The following is a 27328-nucleotide window of genomic DNA, read 5'->3' as shown; positions in this document are numbered from 1 at the left end:
CTGCCGGCTCCTTGAACCCCAGAATGGGCGTTTCTGCAGGAACTCATTAGTTCTACCGATCTACCCACAGCCCCCTCCCACGCCCCCACACAGGCCGTGAAACTATGATGTATGGCCTGCCTTCCACCCAGCAGACCCAGAGGCAGGGGTCACTGGCAGAGAAGAACACCCCCTCAGACTCGCAGCCCCCTCTCCCCCAGGGCCTCCCCTACGGGCCCAGCAGGTTCGAATTAAACCCCTCGGTTTGGTGGGCACCGGGCGGCTTGGGACTTCGCCTCGTAAAGCGGGCTCATTTCCTCTTCACTCGGCCACAAGCACCTTTTATTAGGAATCCCATCTCTGGTTTCCGAAAATGAAATCCCGCAAATGGTGAATGAGGAGAAAGCCGCTGCGCTGACCGCACGTGCGTCAGGTGTCCCGGGATGACTCCTGCAAGCCTCGGCACACCGTGGGCCGTGAGGGCCACTGAGCGCTGGGCAAGGTGGCCACCAGCCCCAACCAAACCACGGCCAAGAGAAGGCCAGTCAGCGCTGGGCAAGGTGGCCACCAGCCCCAACCAAACTACGGCCAAGAGAAGGCCAGTCAGCGCTGGGTAAGGTGGCCACTCAGCGCTGGGTAAGGTGGCCATCAGCTCCAGCTGAGCCAGGGCCACGAGTTGGCCACTAGCTCCGGAAATGCAAGGGCCTCGAGAAAGCCAGTGAGCACTAAGGTCGGTAAGCGGTGAGGAAGATCGCCATCAGCACCGGCCGAGCCAGGGCCACCAGGAGGCCAGTGTACGCTTGATACAGTGACCATCAGCATGAGAAGACCAGTAAGCGCTAGGTAAGGTGGCCACCAGTCCCACCCAAACCACGGCCAAGAGAAGGCCAGTCAGCGCTGGGTAAGGTGGCCAGTCAGCGCTGGGTAAGGTGGCCACCAGCCCCGACCAAACCACGGCCAAGAGGCCAGTCAGCGCTGGGCAAGGTGGCCACCAGCCCCGGCCGAGCCAGGGCTACGAGAAGTGCAGTGAGCGCTGGTTAAGTGGCCAGCAGCCCCAGTCTAGCCAGGCCACGAGAAGGCCAGTGAGCGCTGGGTAAGGTGGCCATCAGCTCCAGCTGAGCCTGGCCACGAGTGCTGGGTAAGGCGGCCACCATCTCCAGCTGAACCAGGACCACGAGGTGGCCACTAGCTCCGGAAGGGCCTCGAGAAAGCCAGTGAGCACTAAGGTCGGTAAGCGGTGAGGAAGATCGGCATCAGCACCGGCCAAGCCAGGGCCACCAGAAGGTCAGTGTACGCCTGTTAAGGTGACCACCAGCATGGGAAGTCCAGTAAGCGCTAGGTAAGGTGACCACCAACTCTGGCCAAGACAAGGCCTCGAAACCTAAGAATGACAAAGGTTCAAGGTCACAGATTTCTCGTGGCCCTGGCTCTGCCATAGCTAGTGACCTCCTTACGAAGCGCTCACTGGCTTTCTTGTGGCCCTGGCTCGGCCGGATCTGGTGGCCATCTTACCTAGCGCTCACTGGCTTTCTCGTAGCCCAGGCTTGGCCAGGGCTGGTGGCCACCTTACCTATTGCTCACTGGCCATCTCGCAGCCCTGGCTTGGCTGGGGCTGTTGGTCACCTCGTGCAGGCAGGCACAGATCAAAGGTTCAAACCTTCCCAGAGTTCCTTCAGGATCTCAGCTCACAGTTAGTTGGTGACAGCATCATCAGTAGCCTCCAAGTTCCAACAAAGACCACTGACAAACCACTTACAGCTGGTCAACTGATCTGCTTCACTAGGTGTGTTCTTTTTGGTGCCCTGTTGGGTTCCTGAGGGTTACCAGAGAATAAGCTCTCTATTTGATCCTGTTTTGTGAACATGTGGTTCTTGGTCGGAGCGGTCATAACCCTTCCCTACTGGTCCAGCAGTCTTTCTTCTGCTACCAAGTTCTGCACCACATGGGTTTGTGGTCTGGCAGTCCTCTCAATGTCAAACACATAAGGTGATGGGAGGTGTTTGGATATAGTCTAACTACTGACAATCGCTAGAGGTAGCAGTCTAACCCATCATTTTTTTCTCACATGCCAACTCAGGTTAGGCCCAGACATATGCAAATCAGCCTAGGTCCTGCACCAATGGGAACAGTTCCACTGAACTGCCAAGACAGGTCCTCTCTGAACTGGAACACAAACAACCCAAGATGGAATAAGGCCAATTTGACCATCTTTAGACGGATGCCCCTTGGTTCCAGTGGCATAGTGAGCACTGGGCCCATGTCTGCGCATACCCTTGTCACTTAAGACATTGTATCAAACACACAATGGTGATGGGAGGAATGCTTGCAAATAGTCTAACTATTGGCACTCCTGCAGGGTAACTGTTAGAGATGGGGTCTCTAGTTGGCAGTGGTTTGCACCCTGTCCAAGAAGGGACCCTCACTCTAGTCAGGGTAAAGGAGCCACACAGCTATAACAACCCTTGCTCACACACTTGGTAGCTTTGCACCAGAAGTCAGGCTTATCTCAGAGGCAATGTGTAAAGTATTTGCACACATACAGTGAAAACACTACAAAAGGACTCCACACCAGGTTAGAAAAATAGCCAATATTTATCTGAATTAAACAAGACCAAAACAACAAAAATCCAACATACACAAGTAATGATATCACTTTTTAAAAGTTGAAATTAGTCTTAATCAATAGGAATCAATGATTGTATTTTTTTTTTTTTAGCACAAAGTACCTGGGATGCGTCAAAAAACAAAGATGATGCCGCCTGCAGGGGAGGTGTGGCGTTGAAAAACACAGCAATGCTTTGGTTCCTTACTGCACAGGGGTGTGATGTGTTGATTCTTTCCTGGCAGGAAAGGCAATGCATTTATCTCCGGACACGCAGTCTCTGTTCCTTACTGCGGTGTGGGGTCAATGAGAAATTGATGCCCCTGGGACGATGAGTGGAAAACGCAGACGAGCTGTGTTGACGGAGCCACGGTGAAACAGGCGTTGCGTCGATTCTGCAGCCAAAAGACAGGCGCTGCATGGATTCTTCAGCCACAGGACAGGTGCTGCATCGATTTTTCTGCTGCAGCGTCAGTGCGTGGATTTAATTCTCGAGGTCACCAGCTTACACTTTCAAGGGACTGGAGTTGGCACAACTTGGCAAGTCAAGACTCTCAGCTGAAGAGCCCAGGCACTGGCAGATGAAGTCTTTGATGTCCCTGAGACTTCTAACAGGAGGCAAGCTCAGTTCAAGCCTTTGGAAAGCAGGATGTAGAAATCAAAGTTCTTTCATTCCCAGGAAAAAAGCAGCAAGCACCAGACCAGGATAACAAAACAACAGGCAGAGTGGCAGTCCCTCCTACGGCATCTAGTTCCTCTTCTGTTAGAATGTCCTCAGTCCAGAAGTGTTCCAATGTGGTGGTCTCAGAGGTCCAGTACTTATACTCATTTCTGCCTTTGAAGTAGGCAAACTTCAAAGGAAAGTCTTTGTAGTGCACAATACCCTGCCTTTCCTGGCCTGGCCCCAGACACATTCCCGGGGTTGGAGACAGCTTTGTTTAAGGACAGGCACAGGCCTTTTCCGGTGCAAGTGTCAGCTCCTCCTACCACTTTAGTCCAGGTAGACCCGTCAGGTTATGCAGGGCACACCTCAGGTCCCTTTGAGTGAATCTCTAGAGTTAATTCACAAACAGCCCAACTATCATCCGGACTCAGGTGTGTATTCCACAGACAGGCAGAGGTTCAGAATGGTTAAGCAAGAAGATGCCTACATTCTAAAAGTGGCATTTTCAAACTTACAATTTAAAAACCAACTTCACCAAAAGATGTATTTTTAAATTGCGAGATCAGAGACCCAAACTCCATATCTCTATCTGCTCCCAATGGGAAATTACACTTGAAAGATATTTCATGGCAATCCCCAGGTTACCCTATGGGAAAGATAGGCCTTGCAAAAGTTAAAACCGAATTTAGCAGTATTTCACTATAAGGACATGTAAAACACGCCAGTACATGTCCTACCTTTCAAATACACTGTACCTTGCCCACGAGGCTTCCCTGGGCCTACTTTAGGGTGACTTACACGTAGTAAAAGGGACGGTTTGGGCCTGGCAAGCGGGTGCACTTGCCAGGTCGAACTAGAAGTTAAAAAACTACACACACACACACACACACACTACAGTGGTCGGTCTGAGACATGTTTACAGGGCTACTCTTGTGGGTGGCACGATCAGTGCTGCAGGCCTACTAGTAGCATTTGATTTACAGGCCCTGGGCACACATGGTGCACTATACTAGGGACTTACTATCAAATCAAATATGCCAGTCATGGATAAACCAATAACCTTTAGACAGAGAGCACTTCCACTTGCCCAGAGTCCTAAAGCCAGCAAAAACGAAGTTGAGCACAGGGTCAAAAACAGGAGGTCAGGAGCCAAAAATACAAGGGAAACCACACCAAGAGTTGACAGGTCAAACAGCAGCATTCTAACCCATCATTTTCTTGCCCACCATTCCACCTCAGATAAGACCCAGCCAACGTTTCAAGACCACCACCAATGTTCTGTCTCTTGGGAATGCCCTGAGTTCTGGGCTGTTTTAGCCACACGCCACTCACAACCTTCAACATTTGCCATCTGGTTAAGGTATGTGGCCAGTTCATGTCCTGCAGTCTGAGTTGAAAAGACTTAAGGAACCATCAGATACAGCAACCATAGCAAATGGGTAAAGACATTCCTCCTCTGATCCCCAAAATCTGCTGCTCTGCAGTTTACTACATGGTTTCTCACTCACTGTTAAAACTCTACAAAGTGAGTGGTCAATTCATAGCTTTTCAAAATATGTTAAAAGTTGAGATGCTCCTAGTAAAGGCCTTTTACATTTGTTCTCTCCTTTAACAAACCCAAGCTGCTCTTTCATTATCCATGAACTTTCTATGAATCCAGCCTGCTCCCTCATATTCTTTTTCTATATTGGCGATGAGCCTCGCACAAAGAAATGGGCATGACTTTTTGTTCCCAATGACGGGTAAAAAATGATGGACTGGAATTTGGCCCAAGCTGTTGCTGGTGCCTGAGATTAAGCATTCCATCCATCACTTTATTATTGTTTCAGCACGAGAGAGGTTGGCGGACCTGCCACTGAAAAACTAACTACATTGTGCTTACATGAAAATACGAGCATTCATACGATAAGTCTCTTAATTTCTTGCCATATTTTAAGGGAAACGTTTACAATGAGAACTCTTTTAGCAAATTCTCATTGAACAGAGTCAAAATACCAGCTGTCTGGTCAAAAGAAACAGGTAGAGGACCAAGTCATAAAGGGGGTGATTTCTCACACAGTGACTATGAGCAGAGATATCAGTCGATAATAACATATGCACTGACAGATATTCATGCAGCCAGGGAGGAAGATAGATCGGTAAAATGTGATAATGGAAGATGGATGGAGAGGTGCACAAGGGTAGAATAGGTAGAAAGTTCAACATAATGAACATGTTACCTAGCTTTGGTAATGCCTTATCTGATAGAGACTATCTAGCTGCAAGTTCCTTACCTTAGGATATCTCCAGGTGTCAAACTGAATCTGGAAACGTTTCGAGCAGTATCTGCGTGCCGGTAGGTGGCTTAGATCATCCCTGCGTCGGCGGTTTTGCCTACGCCAGAAGTGATCTGTGCTGTGGCTATATATGCACCACATCAGCATGCTGACATCAATTACTTTTCACAACCTTTTCACGCAAAAAGCGCAGAGCCACAGAAGTTGCTGATGTACTAGGGTGCAGCACTAACGGCCTTAGAAGGGTGACCTTATACAGAAAACCCGTTTGCAGAGCGGTGAGAATGGAAGAGCCGGTAAGGAATCTGCAGCTAGATAGTCCTTCTAGTAGGTAAGGAGCTACAGAAGGTAAGCAAGTTGTTGATTTGATACAGACTTCTAGCTGCAGATTCCTCGCTCTAGAATAGATACTCAAGCAATACCTTCCAGGAGGTGGGTCTGTGAACAGATTAGAACAAAAAGGCCAACAGGCAAAGTGTCCTTCACAAAGGACCTGACTGTCCAGGCAGTAGTGCTTGATGACAGTGAGCAGAGATACCCACGTTGTCGCCTGATAGATGTCCAGGACAGGAACTCCGCGAGCTAATGCAGTGGTAGAAGTCCTGGCTCTGTTGGAATGAGTTTGCACGCCCTCAGCGGGTAGCAGATTTTTATGCAGACCACTCTTCGCTGGGAGATGGTTCTTTTTTGCACGGCCTTTCCTTTCTTTGCCCCGGCGTACCAGAAAAAGAGTTGATCATTCACCGGGAACTTTTTTGTACAATCAATGTAGAACAATAATGCTTTTTTTAGTGTCCAGCCTCTTCCTTGGAAGGGTGAGGTGGAGCATTTTGGCCCACATGAAGCAGAGCCACCCATTTCAAAAGAAAGGAGGCATGAGTTCTCAGTAAAAGTTTGTCTGGGTAGAATGTCATGTAGGGAGGGTGCACAGAAAGTGCCTGCAGTTTACTGACTGCCCTGGCCGATGTTATGGCCATCAGAAAAGCCGTTCCGATGGTGAGTAAATGCAGTAGACAGTTGTGTAGGGGCTCCAAGGGTGCACACATTAGGAACGTCAAGACCAGATTGAGGTTCCATTGGGGCATGATAAATGGTTGGGGAGGGAACAGGTGTTGCAGTCCCTTCAGAAAACGAGTCACAACAGGTGACTTGAACAAAGAAGGTAGGTCCGGCAACCACAAGAAAGCCCTTATGGCTGACAGGTAACTTTTAACAGAGCCCAAATCAGAGCCCTTCTGGGCAAGTGAAAGACTAAACAGCAAATATTAGGATACAGGTGCAGAAAGGGGGTCAACATTCTTGGAGGCACACAATGTCATAAATATGTCCCAACGGCAGGCATATACTGTCTTGGCTAAGGGGCGTCTGGCTTCCAGAATAATACTGCAGACTTCAGGGGAAGGTCAAAAGCTGTCAACTGTTTCCTCTCAGTCTCCAAGCATGAAGGCGGAGCGTGCACAGGTTAATGTGCTGTAAACTGCCCTGTTGTTGCAACAGAAGGTCCTCCCAAAGGGGCAGTCATATTGGAGTACAGGTGCTTATGCTCAGGATTTCTGGATACCAACCTCTCCTTACCCAATCCGGAGTCACAAGAATGACTTGAGCGCGGTCGGTCCTGATCTTCTTGATAACTCTGAGCAGATGTGGTATCAGTAGAAAGGCATACAGGAGACCTGGGCTCCACTCGAGATGAAAAGAGTCTCTGAGCGAGAAAACTCCAGTGTACAGAGCTGCTGACATTGTGCGTTCTCAGCGGTGCAGAACAGATCTAACCATGGCGCTCCCCAGTTTTGGAACAGGGCTTGTATCGCTTCTGGATGGAGACGCCATTCATGATCCGCTAAGTATTGACGTCAGAATTTGCCCACTCTGGCTTTCAGCAAGCCTGCCAAATGTTGAACCACTAGAGAAATGCCCAGACATACCAGCCATGTCCAGGGACACATGGCTTCTTGACACAGGGTAAACAACCCCACACCACCCTGCGTGTTACATTACCACATGGCGGTGGTGTCCGTGAACACGTGCACCAGCCTGCCCTTGATCGAAGAAAGGCTCCAACAAGATGATATGAAGCTGGGACTCCGCCAGAGACCACAATCCTCTGATCTCAACCTCTTCCAGGTGGCTGCCCCAACCCATGTGTAATGCCTTGGTCACTCCAGTCACTAGTGGGTAACAGAGGGAGAGGGGTCTGCCGCTTACACAGTAGCAGTTCATCAGCCACCACTGTAGGTCTTTTGCAGTTCCCTTCCAGATCTGGACAAAGTAAGAGAGAGTCCCCTGATGCTGTAGCTACTGAGACTCCAGGTTCCACAGCAGAGCCCGTCTATGCCCATGAGTATGTGTCACTAACAGGATGCCAAGAGGGTCAACAGACTCAGAGTCAGTCTCATGGAAATCCAGGATAGAGGCTGAAATATTGGAATCATATCCTTAACATCCCAGACTTGCCATTCGAGAGGATAGGTCCGAAACTGCACTGTGTCCAGAACAGCTCCGATAAATGCGAGTATCTAAGAAGGAGTCAGGTGTGAATTCGGCACGTTGATAGTGAACCTCAAAGAGTGCAGGAAGTGGGAGATAACTGCCTGGGGCGAGCCTGCCTTCAACAGCTATTCGTGGAGGTAGGGGAAGAATAGAACCCCTGATTTCCGCACATGTGCTGCAATCACCGCCATCACCTTGGTGAACACCTGAAGGGCACTGGTAAGGCCAAAAGGGAGCACAGCAAACTGATAATGCTCGTGGCTCACTGTGAACAGCAGGTAACGGCTGTGGGCAGGCACAACAGGGATGTGGAAGTAAGCACCCTGCAAGTCCAGCGCTACCATCCAGTTTCCCAGACCAGGCAGACAGATCCCGGGCTAAGGAGAGCATTTTGGACTTCTCCTTCAGGAATAAATTGAGAAGGTGCAGATTTAGAAGAAGGCAGAGGCCTCCATCCTTTTTGGGCATCAGAAAATAGCAGGAGTAGCAACTACAACCCACTTCTAATGCCAAGACCCTCTTGATGCTTCCCTTGGCCAAAACTGCCTGTACTTCCTGATGGAGCAGAGAGAGGTGGCCCTCCATCAGCCGGTTGTAAGAAGGTGACATGGGTGGAGGGGTTTCCAAAAAAGGGATGGAGTAATCCAGTTGAATAATCTGGAACACCTGCATGTCCGATGTTATTGATTGCCAGTAGGGCAGGTGATGGCAGATCCCACTGGGTGGCCATGGTCGTATGAGTGCAAACTAAAGGTGCTTGAAGGCAGCAGCTGCCAGGGGAGTGGCAGACTGGGTTGACCTCTGGGTAGTAGCCCAACGTTGTATATGGGAACCGTGTCCATGGCCAAGAAAAGGCTAGAATGCCTGCTGACCTTGGTGGGAAAGGACGTGGTTGGTAGCCCCTACTGTATCCACGGAAGGTAGAAAAGGCAGACTGGGGTTGGCGGAGGTCCATGGTGAGGCCCAAGGACCTGGCAGTAGCCCAGTTTTCACCATAAAGGCAGGAGCCATCAAAGGTCATGTCCATAAGGGAAGCTTGGGCAAACCCTGTGAAACTAGTGGTTCTCGGGATGTAATGTATCCCTGCAAGAGGGCAAACTACATCAAATGTAATGAACCCTGGCATCAGCAGGATCTCCAAATAAGGACGTCTTTACAAGGTGTCCAGCTTGCTAGCTGCAAAACAACTGTGGCTCAAAATCAGGCAGGTCCCTCAGTAAGAAAACCTGCAACTCAGCCCTCTCACCGGGTCAGATGATCACCATAACATTTGTTAAGGCTTGTATGCTTGTTGGAGCTGGACTACTGGCCAGCTTCACTTTTAAATAGCAGACCCCTGTGCCAGTAAGTTAAAGAGATGACCCTTAATAGCCCAACGCAGACTTGGCTAGTGGTTAACTGATGTAGGAGCTGCCTAGTGCCCAACCCTACAAGGAGGACCAACCTGCTGAACATCTTGCCTGAAGACTGGGGATACCCAGCATGAGGGAGACTAAAGTGTCCATCTCAAAGACTGAAGCAAGCACCAAGTCACAGACCGTAAAGACTGGCCACTCAAGGACCAGAGGTGTTGTGGTGGAGAGCAGTTGTAGAGATCAACTACTAATAGGTGCAGGTGAGCAGTCTTGGTAGTGACTGCTTGATAAGTTCACTCTTCTGCAGTTACCAGCTCTCCCTTGAAGTCCAGGGCACTCTCCTCCCATGGAGTATACCCTCTGCCTTTTTGCAAAGAGCTGGGATGAGTGATGTGAGAGTGTCTGAAGACACTCTGCAATTCTACCTCTGACTTCTCTCAGCAGCGGCGATGAGCCTTCGAGATGGCGTCTAGGCTATGTATGTCCCTGCATGCTGCATGCTCAGGGTGCCTTTACTTCTGCAACTTCCTTTCTCCAAAAAGAGTTTACTCCAGAGGGAGAATGTCACAGCTGCAATCAGTAGATTGTGGGAGAGCCAACTGGATTTCACCCCAATCCTTCTCCCAGGGTCCCAGCAATCAAGGACTCCAAAGGGACCATAAACGTTTGTCCACCCCTCAGTGCATTGGGGGACATTAGAGCTTACGAAACTACAAAAGGCCTCTTAGTATTAAAGAAACATTTTTATTACAATTGAGTCAACTGAAAATCTTGACCACATCTGAACAGCCGTAAAACACAAGCTCCTGTACCACAGAAGGTGCACTTGGGGGATCAGCACCAGCAGCCGCTCTGCATTTAAGTTAGATTTCGGGACTCGTTTGACAGGTAGCCTGTCATGGCAGCCCTATTAGAAGGGCATCAAGACTTTCAACAAGTGGCCTCTTTGCACCCTGAAATCATCATCATGGATCTCGGCCCTTGAAAAATATCGATGATCAATTCTTAGCAACTTCACTTTTCAGACTGTTTTTTTTTTTTTTTTTTTTAAGAAACTCAGCTACATGTTTGAAACCCACTAAGTGGTCCAGCCTTGTGCTTCGGGATGATGAGACATAAGGGCCATTCTCCTTAGCATCTCTCCCCCACTGCCAGATGATTTTAAACATGGCGCGTAATAGGAAGTTTGAGACTCAAAAGATCTAGAATTAAAACAAATACACTGACAACTTTTCCCACGGAGTAACACTGACCTGGTTACATAGTATTGCTAGCATACTTTGTTTAATTTACAAAAAATAATTAATAAAAATAATAATAGTTGGAAGGTTTCTCAGTGGGCCAGAGTAATGTGTGTTGACTGTGGGTAGAGGTTCCTATCTCTTGAGGTAGGTGTGGTTTTAGGTCTGTCAGAAGAGTAGTATCTGTCACTGCGGAGAGGAGTGTACCAGGGTAGGGTCTGTCGGCGCAGAGTGGGGTCTGTTGCTGTGGAGTGGAGTGTGCCGGGCAGGGTAGGGTCTATTGGTGCAGAGCGGGGCCTGTCGGTGCAGAGTGGGGTCTGTCAGCGCAGAGTGGAGTCTGTCGCTGTGGAGTGGAGTGTGCCAGGAAGGGCAGGGTCTATTGGTGCAGAGCGGGGCCTGTTGGCACAGAGTGGGGTCTGTTGCTGTGGAGTGGAGTGTGCCGGGCAGGGTAGGGTCTATTGGTGCAGAGCGGGGCCTGTCGGCGCAGAGTGGGGTCTGTTGCTGTGGAGTGGAGTGTGCCGGGCAGGGTAGGGTCTATTGGTGCAGAGCGGGGTCTGTCGGCGCAGAGTGGGGTCTGTTGCTGTGGAGTGGAGTGTGCCGGGCAGGGTAGGGTCTATTGGTGCAGAGCGGGGCCTGTCGGTGCAGAGTGGGGTCTGTTGCTGTGGAGTGGAGTGGAGTGTGCCGGGCAGGGTAGGGTCTATTGGTGCAGAGCGGGGCCTGTCGGTGCAGAGTGGGGTCTGTTGCTGTGGAGTGGAGTGTGCCGGGCAGGGTAGGGTCTATTGGTGCAGAGCGGGGCCTGTCGGCACAGAGTGGGGTCTGTCAGCGCAGAGTGGAGTCTGTCGCTGTGGAGTGGAATGTGCCAGGCAGGGTAGGATCTCTCGGCGCAGAGTGGGGTCTGTCGCTGTGGACTGGAGTGTGCCGGGCAGGGTAGGGTCTCTCGGCGCAGAGCGGGGTCTGTCGCTGCAGAGCGGAGTGTATCAGGGTAGGGTCTCTTGGTGCAGTGCAGGGTCTGTCGGCGCAGATGTGGGTCTCTCGCTGTGGAGTGGAGTGTGCCAGGGTAGGGTCTATTGGTGCAGAGCGGGGTCTGTCGGCGCAGAGCGGGGTCTGTCGCTGCAGAGCGGAGTGTACCAGGGTAGGGTCTCTTGGTGCAGTGCAGGGTCTGTTGGTGAAGAGAAGGTTCTGTCGGCGCAGAGTGGGGTCTGTTGCTGTGGACTGGAGTGTGCCGGGCAGGGTAGGGTCTCTCGGCGCAGAGCGGGGTCTGTCGGTGCAGAGAAGGGTCTGTCGGCGTAGAGTGGGGTCTGTCGCTCTGGAGTGTGCCAGGCAGGGTAGGGTCTCTTGGCGCAGAGCGGGGTCTGTCGGTGCAGAGCGGGTTCTCTTGGCGCAGAGTGGCACCTGTCTGAGAAGCATTTGTCACCAAAGAGGGGAGTCTGTCTAGAAAGGTGGATGTCCCTGTCAGGAATGGAATCTGTCTCGAAAGCGGGGGGCTCATTCTCAGGAATGGAGTCTACCTAGAAAGGTGGTGGTCTCGGTCAGGAGTGGAGTTGTCTCGAAAGGTGGGGGTCTCTATCATGAGTGGTGTCTGTCTAGAAAGGCGGGGTCTCTGTCAGAAGTGGAGTGTCTCGAAAGGTGGGGGTCTCTAACAGGAAGGGAGTCTGTCTGGAAGGGTGGGGGTCTCTGCCAGGAGTGGAGTGTCTCGAAAGGTGGGGGTCTCCATCAGGATTGGAGTCCGCCTAGGAAGGTGGGGGTCTATCAGGAAAGGAGTCTGTCTAGAAAGACGGGGTCCCTCCGTTAGGACAGGAGTCTGTCGGCAGGAGAGACATATCAGAACTGTGGCTGGGCCGCCCTCTCGACAGTGACTAGACAGTTCCTTGACGGGGCTGGCAGATACCTATCGCCCTGAGCTCAAGTCCCTTACATCCGCACGTGACATGCTCTAAGGAGAGGTTGTGACGTCAGGGACACCAGCTGTGCCTGTAGGCCTGGGGCAGAGGCAGTGGCGGTGTTTGCGCGCATGTGTCTGGTAATCTTCCGCAGCCCCAGCACTGCAGGAAAGGAGCTTCATTCACCCCGAGGCCCCACCCCCCACCAGGCTGCAAATGACGTCAGGGGAGATGGGCTGGAGGGGTACACGAAAGCTTAGAAAGCGGGAGGCACTTTGCATGGCCTATGGATGCAGCACACTGCATGTAACTGGGACACAGAAGGATTTGGGCCGGGGGTCTTGTTTTGTCACGTCCTAGCGCAGTGGTTTCTAACCTTTTCAATTCTGTGGAACCCACTTTATCATTACTGGCACCAGAGGAACCCCAACAGAAACATTAAGGGAATCCGGGGATCCCCCACTGAGTCATTACTGGAAGCCGGGGATCCCGGCCTAAACATTCTTGATGATTTGAACCACAAAACAATACACAAAAAATACAGAAACAAGCCTTTATGAAACACACACACAAATGGGAACATATTTTATTTAATTTGCAAACAAATATTAATAGAAAAAAATAACAGGAAGGGTTGGAGCTTTTCTACGTTCAATTGAAGCCACACATCGCCCACACTATATTCTGTTTGACGCACCGGCGCTGCTCCCACAAATCAATCCGAAGATACTAAATTAATTTTCAGCCTTCAATTTCAAATTCCTCGACATTTACAGCACATTTTAACATTTTCAATTGTACATTTAGCCACTTTATATGCACTTTATTAATGTGTGAATATCATTTAATTTTCTAAGAAGTCATGGCCCCCCTGAGGAGGCTTTGCGGACCCCGAGGGGGCCCCTGTCCACGAGTTGGGAACCACTCCTCTAGGGTACAGAAACCACCACCAGAGCTGAGAGGACCAAAACTTAGGGCCTGATTTAGATATTGGCCAACAACTTACTCCGTCACAAACAGTGACGGATATTGCGCCCACCACTATCTAAATCCGATAGGATATAATTGGATTTAGATGATGGTGGACGGGATATCCGTCACCGGTGTGACAGAGTAACTTGTCTCCCAATATCTAAATCAGGCTCTTAATCACTGCTTTTAATGTTAGGCTCGTTAAATTCATGTCAGTTTTTTGCACATGCTGAAACAACAGGAAAATGGTGAATTAAATCGATCTCATTCAAGATCGCCGATACCATTATTATAGAAAAAGCAGACCTTTCTTGCCTGCAAAATTCTTGTGTTCATTTTTTTTTGCTTTATCCAGTTTTGTGATTTTCAGATTATGCTTATACCTTACCCCAGATCCTTACAGCACCACCCCCTTCAGGCACATTAGCACTCTCTAGCCAACACTGCACCCGGCCACTCTTTTAACCTGAAATGCTAATGCTTTCGAACCGGAGTATATATTTATGATATTGGTACATAGACACTTTTTTGGAATTTATCAGTCTATTTTCACATTTAAATTAAATATCATGCATGTTGTTTCATTCTTGCTCGATTGCAAAGATTTTTATTAATCATGCAATAAACTTTAGTTATGATTATTCACTGTAAACACTAAACAACACAAAGTCCAAACATGACATCATGGAACATGCTTTTTTAAAATGCTGGACCACTAAGCCTACAAATACATGGGATAAGCATTTTCCAAGATCCACCCGGACACCCTTCTTCAACATGGTCCCTCCTACTGAGTCTGCACCAGGGTGCACTCCCCTCAAGTCCTTCTCACCAAGTCATACAGGGTTCGACCCTTGCCCCGGATCAGGGATGCTCTGACATTACCAAACAAGGATACTAGGAAGAGGTGGAGGCCTTAATTGCATGTCTCACCCGCTGCAGGGGGAGTAACATAAGACACCTCATTCCCAGCCCGCACCGCGGGAGCCGACAGCACAAGGCCAACGCCGACCCTGTAGTATTGGTGAAATACAGCTCCATCTATGGTATTGGTTAGAGCTCCCGGTTTTATGGTACTTATGTTTTTTTATGTTTTTTAACATTTCCATCTTTATTTATCCATATTTAGTTTGTGATCTGAGAGTAAACAATTGTAAAATGGTATTTCCACATTTATTTAAAACATAGATATTCACTCATATGTGGATGCCTGTCAAATTTTAGCAAATTAAACAGCAACGTATTAGAAAAAACACTATACCCACAGGTATGTATTAGCATTATAGTACAAATATATGTTAACATATGCCTCTATCTGAAGAAATCTCATCCTGTGTTTTTACTTCCCATGCTGTCGGTCTGCTCAGCTTTTGCCTGGAATTCAAGAAAGAAAGCATGGAGTCTCTCACAAGAAGCACAATTTTCATTATTTATCCGCTTTTAAAAATAAATACAGACAAGAAACACATTGCTTTTTTGTCTATATTTATCTGTAAAAATCAGAAAAAATGTAAAACTGGGAGCCTTAATAGAGCGCTCTAAAAGCCTGAGGTGTCTTGGCGCTGGCGTCTGATTAGTGATGCAAGTGGGGTCTTACGAGATAAAGACTAGGAAAACAGCCGGTTTTACCTGTAGTACATGTCCTAAAAACGAAAGACCGCCCAGAGAATCATAAATCAGGCTTATGTCCTCACTGTGGGAGAGAAACAACCCAAAACATCAGAGTAGCTGATCCCAGCCAGAGACTAAGGGCTCCCGGCCATTCCGAGGCCTTCAACACCAGCTCTGCAGGACTTGGCTGCACCAGGGTCTTCACTTAACAACTACATGGGAACCACCAGATGATGCTTGGTGCCTTCATCCCTCACAATTCAAATCACTTGCAGAGTTCTGCAGGGGTCAGGCTCATCCATAAATCAAGCGTGGGCTAGCATCCAAAGAGCTCTTCTCCTAGGGCAGTGGTAGTCCACACCATAAACTACATTTACAGGGGTGGGGGGAGGAACCTTAAGATGAAGCATGCCACCCAAAGGTGGGTACGAGTTTTTGTCCTAAAAGTAAATGCTTTTGAAGCCATAGAGGCAGAGTTGGTACCATTTTGCCACTTGAATATTGAGACCTCGAGTACCTTTTGTGCTGTTTTTGTTGAGAGGAAGTACTTGTGGTTCTATAAACACTCCTCTGCCCTCTTTTGTGTTATTTATCTCCAAATAGCTCCTTCTGTGCCATTCTGAATGCCATTTCTTCTGCTGACTGCTAAACAAACTACCCTTTCTTATTGAAACACTTCAAAGACAATATGCATAGATGACTGGGTTTGCTGACTTGATCAACCAATCAGGTCTGGAGAAACTCAACCATACCCAGGCCCTTCACTTCCATCTGGGCCACATACCTTGGTGAGGATGGTAAAACATTTGCATACTTCTTAGTCTCACTTTTGGTAATGGGTGAATGTGTTCTATTATTTCTAAATCTTGTGTCTGAGTTCAATCTGAATGTTTATATACAATCTAGCTGTCAAGTTGTTGGCTTCTTATTTATTACCAGTTTCTTGAAATTGCCTATTACTTCCTGTAATTATTTAAACATACAGTTCTGCTTTATGTCTTCTTTAATGAATTGTTTGCCAGAACTAAATTGTGAAGACCTTGGAAACAATAAGCCAAATTCCAGGCTGACTTGTTATCAGTAAAACCCTGAAGAAAGCTCTTTAAACAAATTCAAGAATGCATCGAGTCCAACCATATCCTCCAAGACATACAAATATTTAGCCTCTTTTGGAGAAAGGAAAGAGCACTTGCTAAGATGATGGAAGATTATCTCTCTACTATGGATGAAGGGAAGCACGTAGTTGTAAATCTACTTGATCGTGTGGATTATGGTACAACAGGACTACGAGATCTTTTTAAATGAATGGATCGGGCTCACCAGTACAGCTTTACAATGGATCAGTTTATTCCTCCGTAACAGAAGCCATTGAGTGTGCAGTGGAACAGAAGAATCGTCAATACCATGGGTGACTTTCTGTGTCCCACAGGGATCATCCGCCTCACTGCTTACTAATCAACGTCTACGTGCTTCTAAGAGCACACATGCAACAACATGTCAGATAAGGTTTCAAGTGTATGCCGGTAATAACCACATCGACTGAACAGCAAACATCAGAGAACTGCTAGACCGTCCTTTGTATTGGATAAACAACAACTTCCTTTGTCTGACGTGAACTGAAACAAAGAGCCTACTACCAGGCGATCTGGACAATGCCAAGCGTCCTTATGAATGGCCAAAGAGCTCGAGTGTCCCACCGCCTGCAGACCAAAACATCTAGCGTCTGCGGATACCTTTTAAATAGACCTTTCATTCGCTCCACAAGTCAATGTCAATTATTGGTGCCAGCTTACAATTGCTCATGCTGAGGACAATCTTGCATCTGACGCAAAGCAACCATTGAGTGGAACTGGCAAGAGCCCTGGTAATGGTTCAGCTAGATCACTTCAATGTTATCTTGAGAGGACTTCCATAAAAGACAACTTACAGCTCGGAACCAAACTCTGTCTGAACTTCTGGAAACAGGACCTTATGAAACTATCCTTGTGAAACCTCCACTGGTTCACACTTCAATCCAGAATGAACTGCGATGTCCTGTGCACCACCCACAAGCTCTACTGGGCCCACACACCAAGCTCACTCCAACACTAACCACATATTAACCTCCGATCTATAAATCTGCACCTTATCCAACAATAAACACAAGAAGTCAGGGCCTGAATGTCTGCTTGTAAGGGCTTTTAGTTGGCACGTGAGTGGTCTCTGGAGTCAGACACCAAACACTTATGGGGTTAACCAGGTACCTGTTGGGGGTAAATTGAATTATCAAGAACAGCAGAAGGGAACTGGTCTGCAAAGTCCTACAAAGTCAGACCCAGGAGCACTGCCGGATGCCGGAGACAGTTGCGAGTACTTCCCACAACTTTCGCCATACTGAACTTGACTATCGTTTGGCTTCACCGCTAGTGGTTGATTGGGGTTTCATTAACATTTTGGCAACGCTTTCTATACTTTTTATTGCTCTTTTCCGATCTCAAAGACTTTCCTGCTCTCCATGTCTCTGTTCAGTACACTTTGAGAAGAGATCAAAGGGTAGTTTACTGGCAGACATTCCTGCCAACCCCAAGGCTCCTGGCGCTAACAGCGGACCCCAGGAGAGCACATCCTAGTGGTGAGGCCAAGGCATGACATCACGGCAGCTGGTCCTGTGTTAAACTGCACTAAGAGGGTAAATGTACGGAATGGCAATGCCACCTGTATGGAGCGTACTGCCATTATGGCACTCTAGCGCTTTCTCAATTTGAGATTGCTGTCACTTGATTGTGTCTGTTGTTTGTTGGTGTTTGATTGTGTGAGGTAAGTGGTCAACTGGCTCAATTTCTACTACAGAAGTAGGTGTGTGGGTTATTGTGAAAGTAAAAATAGTTCAATCTTTGAAGCTCTTTCTAATATCTTGAGTGCGTGGAAGGGATTTACTGATGTTGGCGCTCCAGTGCGCCCCGCATAAAGTGCTCCTAATATGTACATTTGGATGAGGGGTGGTATATTTATGCGGATTGTATCCCTCTGGTTCTAGGTGTTCTGCACAGCAGCACTATGCCAGTTAGATAGCTGTGGTGCTGTCATGTGGGCATGGATCATGGATGGACTTCTGCCTACTGTGGCCTGCCTGGGGATGACCGGGTGTCAGTGTCTTGAAAGTTGGTCTGTGGGGCTGAACATCTGATGAAACCCAGATCATGCGAAGCCGAGAGGCTCTTCTTCTCAGACTTGAACAACATGCGCTTGGGTGTCTTGGGCTTAATCTAGTCTACGGTTCGCATTACCAGTTGGCTCTTAAATTCCAATATGTGGAATAACTTTTGTTATTGCGATTAGTGCCATAAAAATGTCTTTCAGCGGATACACTCTGGAAGCTCTAACGTGCTGATGTCTATAGGTGGAAAAATGCCAGTAAAAATCAAGTTTTGCGGAAATGGTGCAGGAGGCACCAAAATCTGCATGTTATTACGCATTCACAGGGAAAAACTCGACCTCACGAGGTATTTATCACACCGGATAAATTCCACCCAAGTGGAGCTGGATTTTATCAAGTAATAATACTGCAGCAATTACTAGCACAGTTGTAACGAGGACCTAAATGTAGATTTCGGAGAACTTTTTTATACTCTCAAAATCACTTCCACTGATGTACAGTCATTGTTTCTTGGTGCATTTTATTCTTACATTTATGCTTTTTGTGAATATGGCTCAAAATAGACATTTATTTTCCAATTCTATAGAGTGCTAAACGTTCTCTGGTGGTCATCAGTGCGCTAGCCTGCCAGCCAGGTGCTAAGCAGGTGGGACGCTGGGTTGAACGATGGAATTTACTCAGATTGGTGGGGTCTGGTCCCTACCAGAGGAGAGGGGGCGAGCAAATCTTGGGGTAAAGGTTATTTTATCTCACCTGGTGTGAATACCAGTACCTGGCACTAGAAGAAACAACACTTATAGCTTCACGCAGGCTGAGGCAATGCCAGGCCTTTGCTTACCAGATGTTGCATCATGCCTGCTCTGGGATGGACAGGAAGCTGGCAAGGTGGGTCACTGGTCAATCACGCCCACCGAGGGTCTTAAGAGGTCTCTTCTTCCTGGCCCCTCACCCCATCCTCCCCTAACACCCAGGTTCTACGGAGAGGCTTGCAGAAAGCGCCTAGGGACACTTCTAAACGCGCAGGTACCCGCTCAGTAACAGCTCATTTCTTTCCGAGAATGTACCAAGCTGGTATTTTTCTCTATTTCGTATTAATCTGTGTGTGGTGTAAATGTGCATGTTCCGGTACCTGAGCCTGAACTCTCAGCCTGTCTCGGTTGCTGTGCCATGGAGCCTGTGTGCACCCCCAGCATGGAGATTAGTTGAGCTTTAGACCCCCTCCCTCCCACCCGAGTCCGTTATGAATTATTACTTCCTAGTTCGGTATACTCTGGGCTTCCAGTGGGTGTCTGCGGTGCACAGTGAGTCTGCACGTCGGATACACTGCTTCAGCCTTCCTGCTGGAACCGCCGAGCGCTGCATGAAGCGTCAAGCAGGAATAATGTATGCTGGAGGGCGTCCTAAGCAAGCAGGCCTCAGCCGTACACAGGCCGCAGAGGTGGAGGGTCCGCAGATGTGGAGAGGGCCCGTCCTCACCAAGCAGGCCTTACGCTGTACACAGGCCGCAGAGGTGGGGGATCCGTCCTAACCAAGCAGGCCTTACGCTGTACACAGGCTGCTGGTGGAGGGTCCGCAGGGGTGGAGGGCCCGTCTATCCAAGCAGGTCTCAGCCGTACACAGGCTGCTGGTGGAGGGTCCGCAGAGCTGGGGGGGCCCGTCTATCCAAGCAGGCCTCAGCTGGACGCAGGCGTGGAGTGTCCGCAGAGGTGGAGGTCCCGTCCTATCCAAGCAGGTCTCACCCGTACGCAGGCCGCAGGAGTGGAGGGTCCGCAGAGGTGGAGGGCCCGTCCTACCCAAGCAGGCCTTACGCTGTACACAGGCTGCTGGTGGAGGGTCCGCAGAGCTGGGGGGTCCGTCTATCCAAGCAGGCCTCAGCCGTACACAGGCTGCTGGTGGAGGGTCGGCAGAGCTGGGGGGGGCGTCCTATCCAAGCAGGCCTTACACTGTACACAGGCTGCTGGTGGAGGGTCGGCAGAGCTGGGGGGCCCGTCCTATCCAAGCAGGCCTTACACTGTACACAGGCTGCTGGTGGAGGGTCGTCAGATGTGGAGGACCCGTCTATCCAAGCAGGCCTTACACTGTACACAGGCTGCTGGTGGAGGGTCGGCAGATGTGGAGGACCCGTCTATCCAAGCAGGCCTCAGCCGTACGCAGGCTGCTGGTGGAGGGTCTGCAGAGCTGGGGGGGCCGTCCTACCCAAGCAGGCCTCAGCCGTACACAGGCGGCGGCGCCACCGATCCAAGCCTTCCCAGGGCATCCCCGGCTGAGGCTCCACAACTGGAAACCTGCTAGGGGGCTCCGCCTCTGAAGGGGACCGGAGGACCGCACTTATATTGGGGCGCAAGTTAGAGGGACCCTACTCCCTGCCTAACCAGGCGCAGCTCCAGGGTGTGGGATCTGGCAGAGCCGTGAGGATGGGTGTGCCATGAAGACGTGGAGACGAGGCGCCCGAAAGCGCACACCGGGCCTCGGGCCGGGCTCTGTCCACTAGGTGTCACTGTACACATCCCAACCCGGGGCCGGAGCCCTCCTGCTCTCTCCACCTCACCACCTTCCTCTCTCCGTCTCACCTGACTCTACACTCCTTCCTCTCCACTTCACCGCGCTATCCCTCTTCCCCCTCAAGCCCTTCGCTTTTCACCTCTCCCTACTCTCTCTCTCTCTCCACCTGTTTGTGCTGGGCCCTTCTCTTTCTCCACCTCACCCTTCTCCCTTTCCGCCTTACCCTTCCTTCTCTCTCTCCTGATTTCACCCTTCTCTCTCTCTCTCTCAACTTACTCCACTTTACTCTTTTCCCTCCACCTCACCGCCTTCCTCTCCGTCTCACCTGACTCCTTCCCCTCCACTTCACCGCGCAATCCCTCCTCCCACCACAAGCACTACCCTTTTCACATCTTCCTACTCTCTCTCCACCTGTGCTAGGCCCTTCTCTTTCTCACCCTCCTCATTTTCCGCCTTACCCTTCCTGCTCTCTCTCTCTGTCTCTCTCTCCTCCACTTCACCCTGTTCCCTCCACCTCAGCCGTCTCTCGCCTCCTCCCCTCTCTCTGGTCCTCCCTTGCTTCTCCCCTCCTCACCCATCCTCTTTTTTACTCACAACTCTCCCTCCTGCCTCAGCCTCCACCCAGTACCCTCCCGTCCCTCTGCTTCACACTCCCCTCTCCCCATCCCACCCCTCCCTCTCTCCAGTTTAGGACCCGAGGAGTAACAGCAGCTCTAGAACCAGGCTCCAGAGATGATGCAATGGTGAGGACCACACTGCAGGAGGGCAGACTACGCTATGCAGAGTAATACTGAGTGCATTATTTTGACTTTCTTTTTAACATGTTAACGCTGGAATTTTTTTTTACCACATTTGTACCAGTTTAAAAGGCAACTACGGCAATAACCAGCAATGATGAGTAAACTTTTGTGAAAGGGCCTTCCACTGTGCAGCAAAATTCCGCTGCATTTGTAGCAATTTATGATCTTCTCAAGATGGCTTTTTGTTCAAATTATGCGGCAGATGATGAATAATGTGGTAAATGTGAAAAATCCATAACTTTGGGAAAAACACTGCTGGTGCATAAATGCAAGTCGTTTCACTTAAGAAAAGCCAAAACTTTGCCATTCTCAGTGTTTTATTGCTTAACATAGCAATGTAACTGCTGTGTAATTTGCAATTTTTAACCACAAAAAAAACTGTTTCTCGCTCAAATGGATCAACAGTTGCTGAACACGCAGCAGCACGAGCTGCTATGGAGCAGAAGGCCCTTTCAAAGGTTAACTGGTCAACTTTCAGGTCCTATTGTTGTATTTTGGTGTCGAACTGGTACTAACAAGGTGTAACTTCGAACAAGACCGTGGTAATGTTTACATATGTGAAAATAATACGACCACAAAACATGCTGCAATAGGCAATGTAATTTGCCTATTCTTGCCACATAATTTAGTCAACCCTGCTCCGTAATTTGGTTTTCCCCAGCCGCATAATTCCAGTGGCCCCGGCCATAAATTAGGAATAGCGTCACAGCAGAAATCACATTAAAAATCACTACAAAGATACATAACTTGATCGTATGTGTGCACATTTTCAGTTACTTTTTAATGCAATGGCAAAACCCTTCACACGGTTTCATCCATAAAACTGTTCTCGTCTCTTAATTCCTGTGTGACAGGAGCTGGGGTCTCCATATGACGGGGGTGTCCCAGGTACCCCTGTGACCTCACCCTGTCCCGAGGCACTTAAAGCAGCTCGAGGCACTGGACTCCTACATGAAAGTTACGCGCGTAGCCTTTGATAGCGAGGCCTATGTGACTCCTTTCAGTTAATGGGAGCAAAACATTATTTTGCTTGTGGGTGGGCCTTGGGTGGTCCACCCTCTGAAACCGGGTGTGTGCCTGAACCTAAAGGGACGGCGTAGTCCACCTCCCTGGGGCTGTACACTTTTCGAAGGACTCAAAGTGCAGTTGGACACGGAGCTTTGACACGTTTAAGAAACTCTGCTCGCCTCATGTTTAAAGGTAGATTTGGCGTTGAATATATTGTAAAGATGGCAATAAACCTTATTCAAATCACATTTTAAATGTGTGCAGTGCAATATAATGCACGTAAACTGAAAAAAACAGGTAGATATGGGAAGTGTAACAGGATATTTGGGAAATAAACATTAAGTAAATATACCGATCACCGTACGTGAACTCAACCGATAATGTGTAATTAAATGGCATTATCGTTCTACATTTCTTTAAATATCCTTTTCTCCAGAGTATGATGTTGAATCTGACGAGGCACAAATGACTCGGACTGAACGAGGCGCGAGATTAACTGATGAAACTTGATGAGTGAATGTATGAATGGACGTTCCCTCACCTGCAGGACCCGCTCACAGCTTCTAAGCATCACCAGGTCATGTTCACTCTCTCTCCGCCCCCCTAGACTCCATCACTTACCGCCACACAAGCAAAACTGAGCCCCCCCCCCCCCCCCCCCAAAGTAACCCTAGGTCTCTTACCCCTCGGCCCATCAAGCCGTTGTTGAACGGAAGTCCAATGAATGTGAACGCCGCTTCCTGGATGAAATAGGGATTCAGGATGCGGACCTCGTGCGGCTCCTTCGGGATGCGGGTGGCCACCGACTTCCAGAAGCCATCTGAGGCGCTCTGAGGAGAGGAGAGAGAACTCAGCGCCTGGAAACCACAGCGACAGCCCTCGAGAAGAGCCAAGGAAAGGACAGAACGGTGGATGGGCACATGCTGGGCACTAAGGGTGAGGCCAAGGTACAGTCCGTCAGTCAATCACTCACTCACTCACTCAGTCAAGTCAGTCAATCAATCAGTCAGTATGTTTGTAGAGTGCTACTTGTCACCCATGCGGGTACCCAGGTGCAAGAGAACTGTACCAAACCAGGGAACCTGCCACGAAAGCCGTTAAAAACATTGCAGAACGTGCTGACGTTTAGAGAAGTACTTTTGAAGAGCTGAAGTATTTTGCGCGGTACTGTATCGAACCATACTCGCAATTGCCAAAAGGGCAAAAAGATACTGCACATAAATAAAAAACACAGACACCCGCTGTCACTGGCCCTGAGGTTGTGAACGCCCAACCCTGTATACACAAAAAGAATATTCAAAGGGAAGTTGAAGGTTATTGAAATTATGGACATTAAATATTTTCGGGTTGTGAGCATCACATATAATACCAATAAAATGAAATATTTATAAATCTAAGATAGCCAGAAGAGACCTACAGAGAAAGAAAATGAGAATGTGACAGTATACGGGAAAAGGAGAGAGTGGGCATGGGCATGTTTTCACATTAGAGAATGCCATCATTCAGCTCAAATACAGCCTAAATGAAGCATTGCCAAAGCCAATAGGTCTCACCTTAGCTAGTGCTTTTGCCAATGCTGTGGGCAAGAGAAGATAGAAAATGCGTAGTGATGTGGTCAGTGCTGCAGGCTACGTCATTCAGAAGGCGTGTGGGGGTTTGGCTTTGAGGGGGAAGCAAAACACATGCACTCCTGTGGCCTGCTTAATGAAAAAGAAGAAAGTAGCTCCCTATATCTCAGCAGTGGAAGGATACAAGTCAGCCAATTAAAAGGATGGTAAAGAGGCTATACCCCGGGGGAGGGACAAACAAAAGATGAAGGCAAGACAATGAATAAGCAAGTAAGCAAATGAGTGACAATAAAGCCAACCAATGTATGCTATCGGTGGGCGATTTTTTTTTTTAGGTGTCCAGAATAGGCTTTTGCCTAAGAAAGCTAAAAACTATCTGGTAAGAGAGAACTGAAAACAATTGATCAACTATTTATGACTATTGGCTCCAACTTCAGCCTAAAGTCCACCAAATAATTCTTTACATTGAATTGTGACTGTGGTTGCATTATGGTTCCAACTGTGCAATAAAACATATATTTGTTTTAAATTATCTGAAAACAAAATGGTATTGAAGTCCATGTACCATCAACAGATGTACACTGATTACAATACCTACAGCAGTGAAAATGAACCATGGACTTCCAGGGACCTCTGGCTCATGCAGAATGTGTGGTCATGATGACCATGTGGTGGTGGGAAGTCAGTGGAGAAAGTGAATGAGTTCCTCAGACGTTAGCCAAACTAATTTGCATAGTTCAGAAAGAACTACATTTCTACATATTATTGGGGATGGACTGGCTATACCATGTTTGGGGCATTTTCCCAGGAGGCTGGAAGGGTGGGGGGCTGCTTGTGTCACTGTAGCAGTGCAGCAGTTTTAAAAGCACTGCAGAGTTCCTTGTGTATCCAACAGTTTTCAGGCAACAATAAAAGTGCTGAGATAACTCTGGTGTTTAAAGCACCTGCTGGTGAGAGAGATCGGAGTTTTGTCTAGTGGCTGGTTTGACTCATCTTGGGTAGCACAGAGGGTTAGTATGCCTGCTGCAAAGAACGGGCACTAAGCAGATCACAGAGCAGTATTTTATGTGCAAAGCTCAGTGGGAAAGCTTTTGTCATAGAGATCCTTTTGTTACTGTGCAGTTACGATCATAATCTAGCACAGTGAGCTATGAACTGCCAAAGAGCTGCATGTAAACTGCATGGTAAAGGTCAGTAACTTATGTTTTCTCTCAGCACTTGTTTATCCTAATTTTGTTAAAAAGCATTTGTTTGGGTAGAAATACATTTTTATTAGTAAAATCATCCCTAACCACTGTGCTACGACCTGAATCCTGAGTTTAAGCTTCCCCAGACTAAGCGCTCTTAAAAAATGCCTATCAGTATGGATGACATAAATCCTAAACCTTGTAATCTCCTTCATCAAAGTGTTCTATACACTAATTTATACATGTATGGTTCATTGTCTCGGTATTTGTGTGAGTGATGTAAAGTGCTCCAACACCCTATGCTGGTAAGAGAGGCGCTTTAAAACAAATGAAACACATATACCAGTGGGGCTATGGAGAGAGGAGAGGCGCTGTTAGAGGGTGATGATGAGGGAATCGTTGAACAACCCCAATAAAGAGCGCTTTACCCTGGTGCTCTGTAAGGTCATCATTTACTAGGATTTAAAACCTAATACAATTGAACATATAAGGAAAAATGCATTGCAGAATCCGCTGTTTTTGCCATTTTTTCCTAAATTTTCTTGGGGGGAGAAGCCCCCTCAAGGCCCATTGTAGTGGTCAGGCTCCCTTGCTAGGCATCCTATGGAGTCTGGTCTGACAACATTTGCCTGGGCTGCTTTGGGTTACCAGTCCGGCCCTGCGAATCACTAAATTTCCATTCCTTTGGCGTGTGCTCCCTTTCCCCATATCCGTGTGTAGGGCGGCTCCGCGAAGTCCAGCCGCAATTCCATTCCCATGTAGTCTGCAAGCATCAGCCAAAGTGAAATGTCTCAGATGATCCCTTGTCCAATCAACCTGGGGCGAGTACACACACCCCCAGCGTGTGGCACATGAATCTATGCTGGCAACCAACCAATCAGACTTCATGTTCCTTTGAACTTTTCAGTCGAAGGGCCAATCTGCGGAGATATGTAAAACGTACCCTCACAAGTGAATACTGAGCATTTTTAAAATTGCTAAGATCTCACTAAAATCCTAAACAGATTTACATCAAACTTCAAAAAGGACTTATGATGGAAAATTCTCATAGTTTCCACAGTTTTAAAAATCAGTCAATTGTTTTGACTTTAGCAGAAAGAAATCATTAACAGGGGGACTCCATACACAATCCCCGCAAGTGGGCTTTGCAAGGAAAACATTTGACTGCTTTCAAAGATCTGAACCAAATTTGGAACGAGGAACTAGAATCGCATGGACCACTTAGTTGCAAACCTCGGTGAGGGTTATAAGAGCTCCAAAGTTGTTAGCAAACTAAAAGACATTTGCACTTCCTATGAAAACTTGACCTGAATCGTAATGTTGGTTGACGTGTCCATGGAGGACTGATCCATGGTGGACCGACTGTGCTCCAGTGACGCGTATTTCACAATCTGAGCAGATCCTTAGTGCACAGAAATATTCAGGAGTGTCAGGCTGTGAGGATATTAAGTAAGATCAGGTAAGAAATTAAAAAAGGGGCTTGGTGTCAAAAAACAACATTCAGGTCCAAAACAGTGGAGATAATTTGACTCCCCTCTTACCTCTGTCATTGGACTTGGCCACAGAGGCTTTGTAGTTCTGGGTGAGTTGGATAATCCGCAGGAAATTGAAATTTAGGATGCTAATAACTCTGGTGCCGTTTGACAAGACATTTGACAGATTCCACCCACCTCAAGTGAAGTTCGTAGTTTCACATTTTGTGCATAAAATTTTAAATAAAGGAGGTAAGTTATTGGAAATACTCGTTCTCAGTCACATAGGGACATCTGTTCCCAACTACAGCAAAAACTGCTGAATGGAATTACAGCAAACTCGGGGATGAAGATAGGTCTTTACTCAAAACAGAATCGTTTATTTTGCTACCAAAAGGCCCCCCCGTTTGGCTTTGAAAGGGTAATTTTCTGTACATTTCAATCGTTATATGCAGGAGAGAAAGAACATTCACTGTTCAGAGCAGAGTATTTCCCTCTGTTCCATGAGGTCTGCAGACAAGCTCTGGAAGCAATTCCCGAGCCCATCGAGGGTAGAGCAGGGTGACAATCTCCCGCCCCAGGGAC

General features: G+C 48.3%; 1 protein-coding gene across 4 annotated transcripts in view; it reads right to left on the bottom strand.

Moving 5' to 3' along the window:
• ST3GAL3 (ST3 beta-galactoside alpha-2,3-sialyltransferase 3) overlaps window positions 1-27328 on the bottom strand; it is an 807542-nt gene that overhangs the window by 100925 nt on the left and 679289 nt on the right. For all 4 annotated transcript variants that reach the window (XM_069227820.1, XM_069227817.1, XM_069227819.1 and 1 more), the window contains one exon: window positions 23200-23346. In XM_069227820.1, coding sequence (XP_069083921.1) covers window positions 23200-23346 — 147 coding nt within the window. The remainder of the gene's footprint in view (window positions 1-23199; window positions 23347-27328) is intronic.

This window comes from Pleurodeles waltl, chromosome 4_1, assembly GCF_031143425.1.
Source record: "Pleurodeles waltl isolate 20211129_DDA chromosome 4_1, aPleWal1.hap1.20221129, whole genome shotgun sequence".
In the NCBI taxonomy this organism is placed as follows: Eukaryota; Metazoa; Chordata; class Amphibia; order Caudata; family Salamandridae; genus Pleurodeles; species Pleurodeles waltl.
The sequence above is the reverse complement of the archived record's forward strand: the minus strand, read 5'-3'. Positions and strand labels throughout refer to the sequence as shown.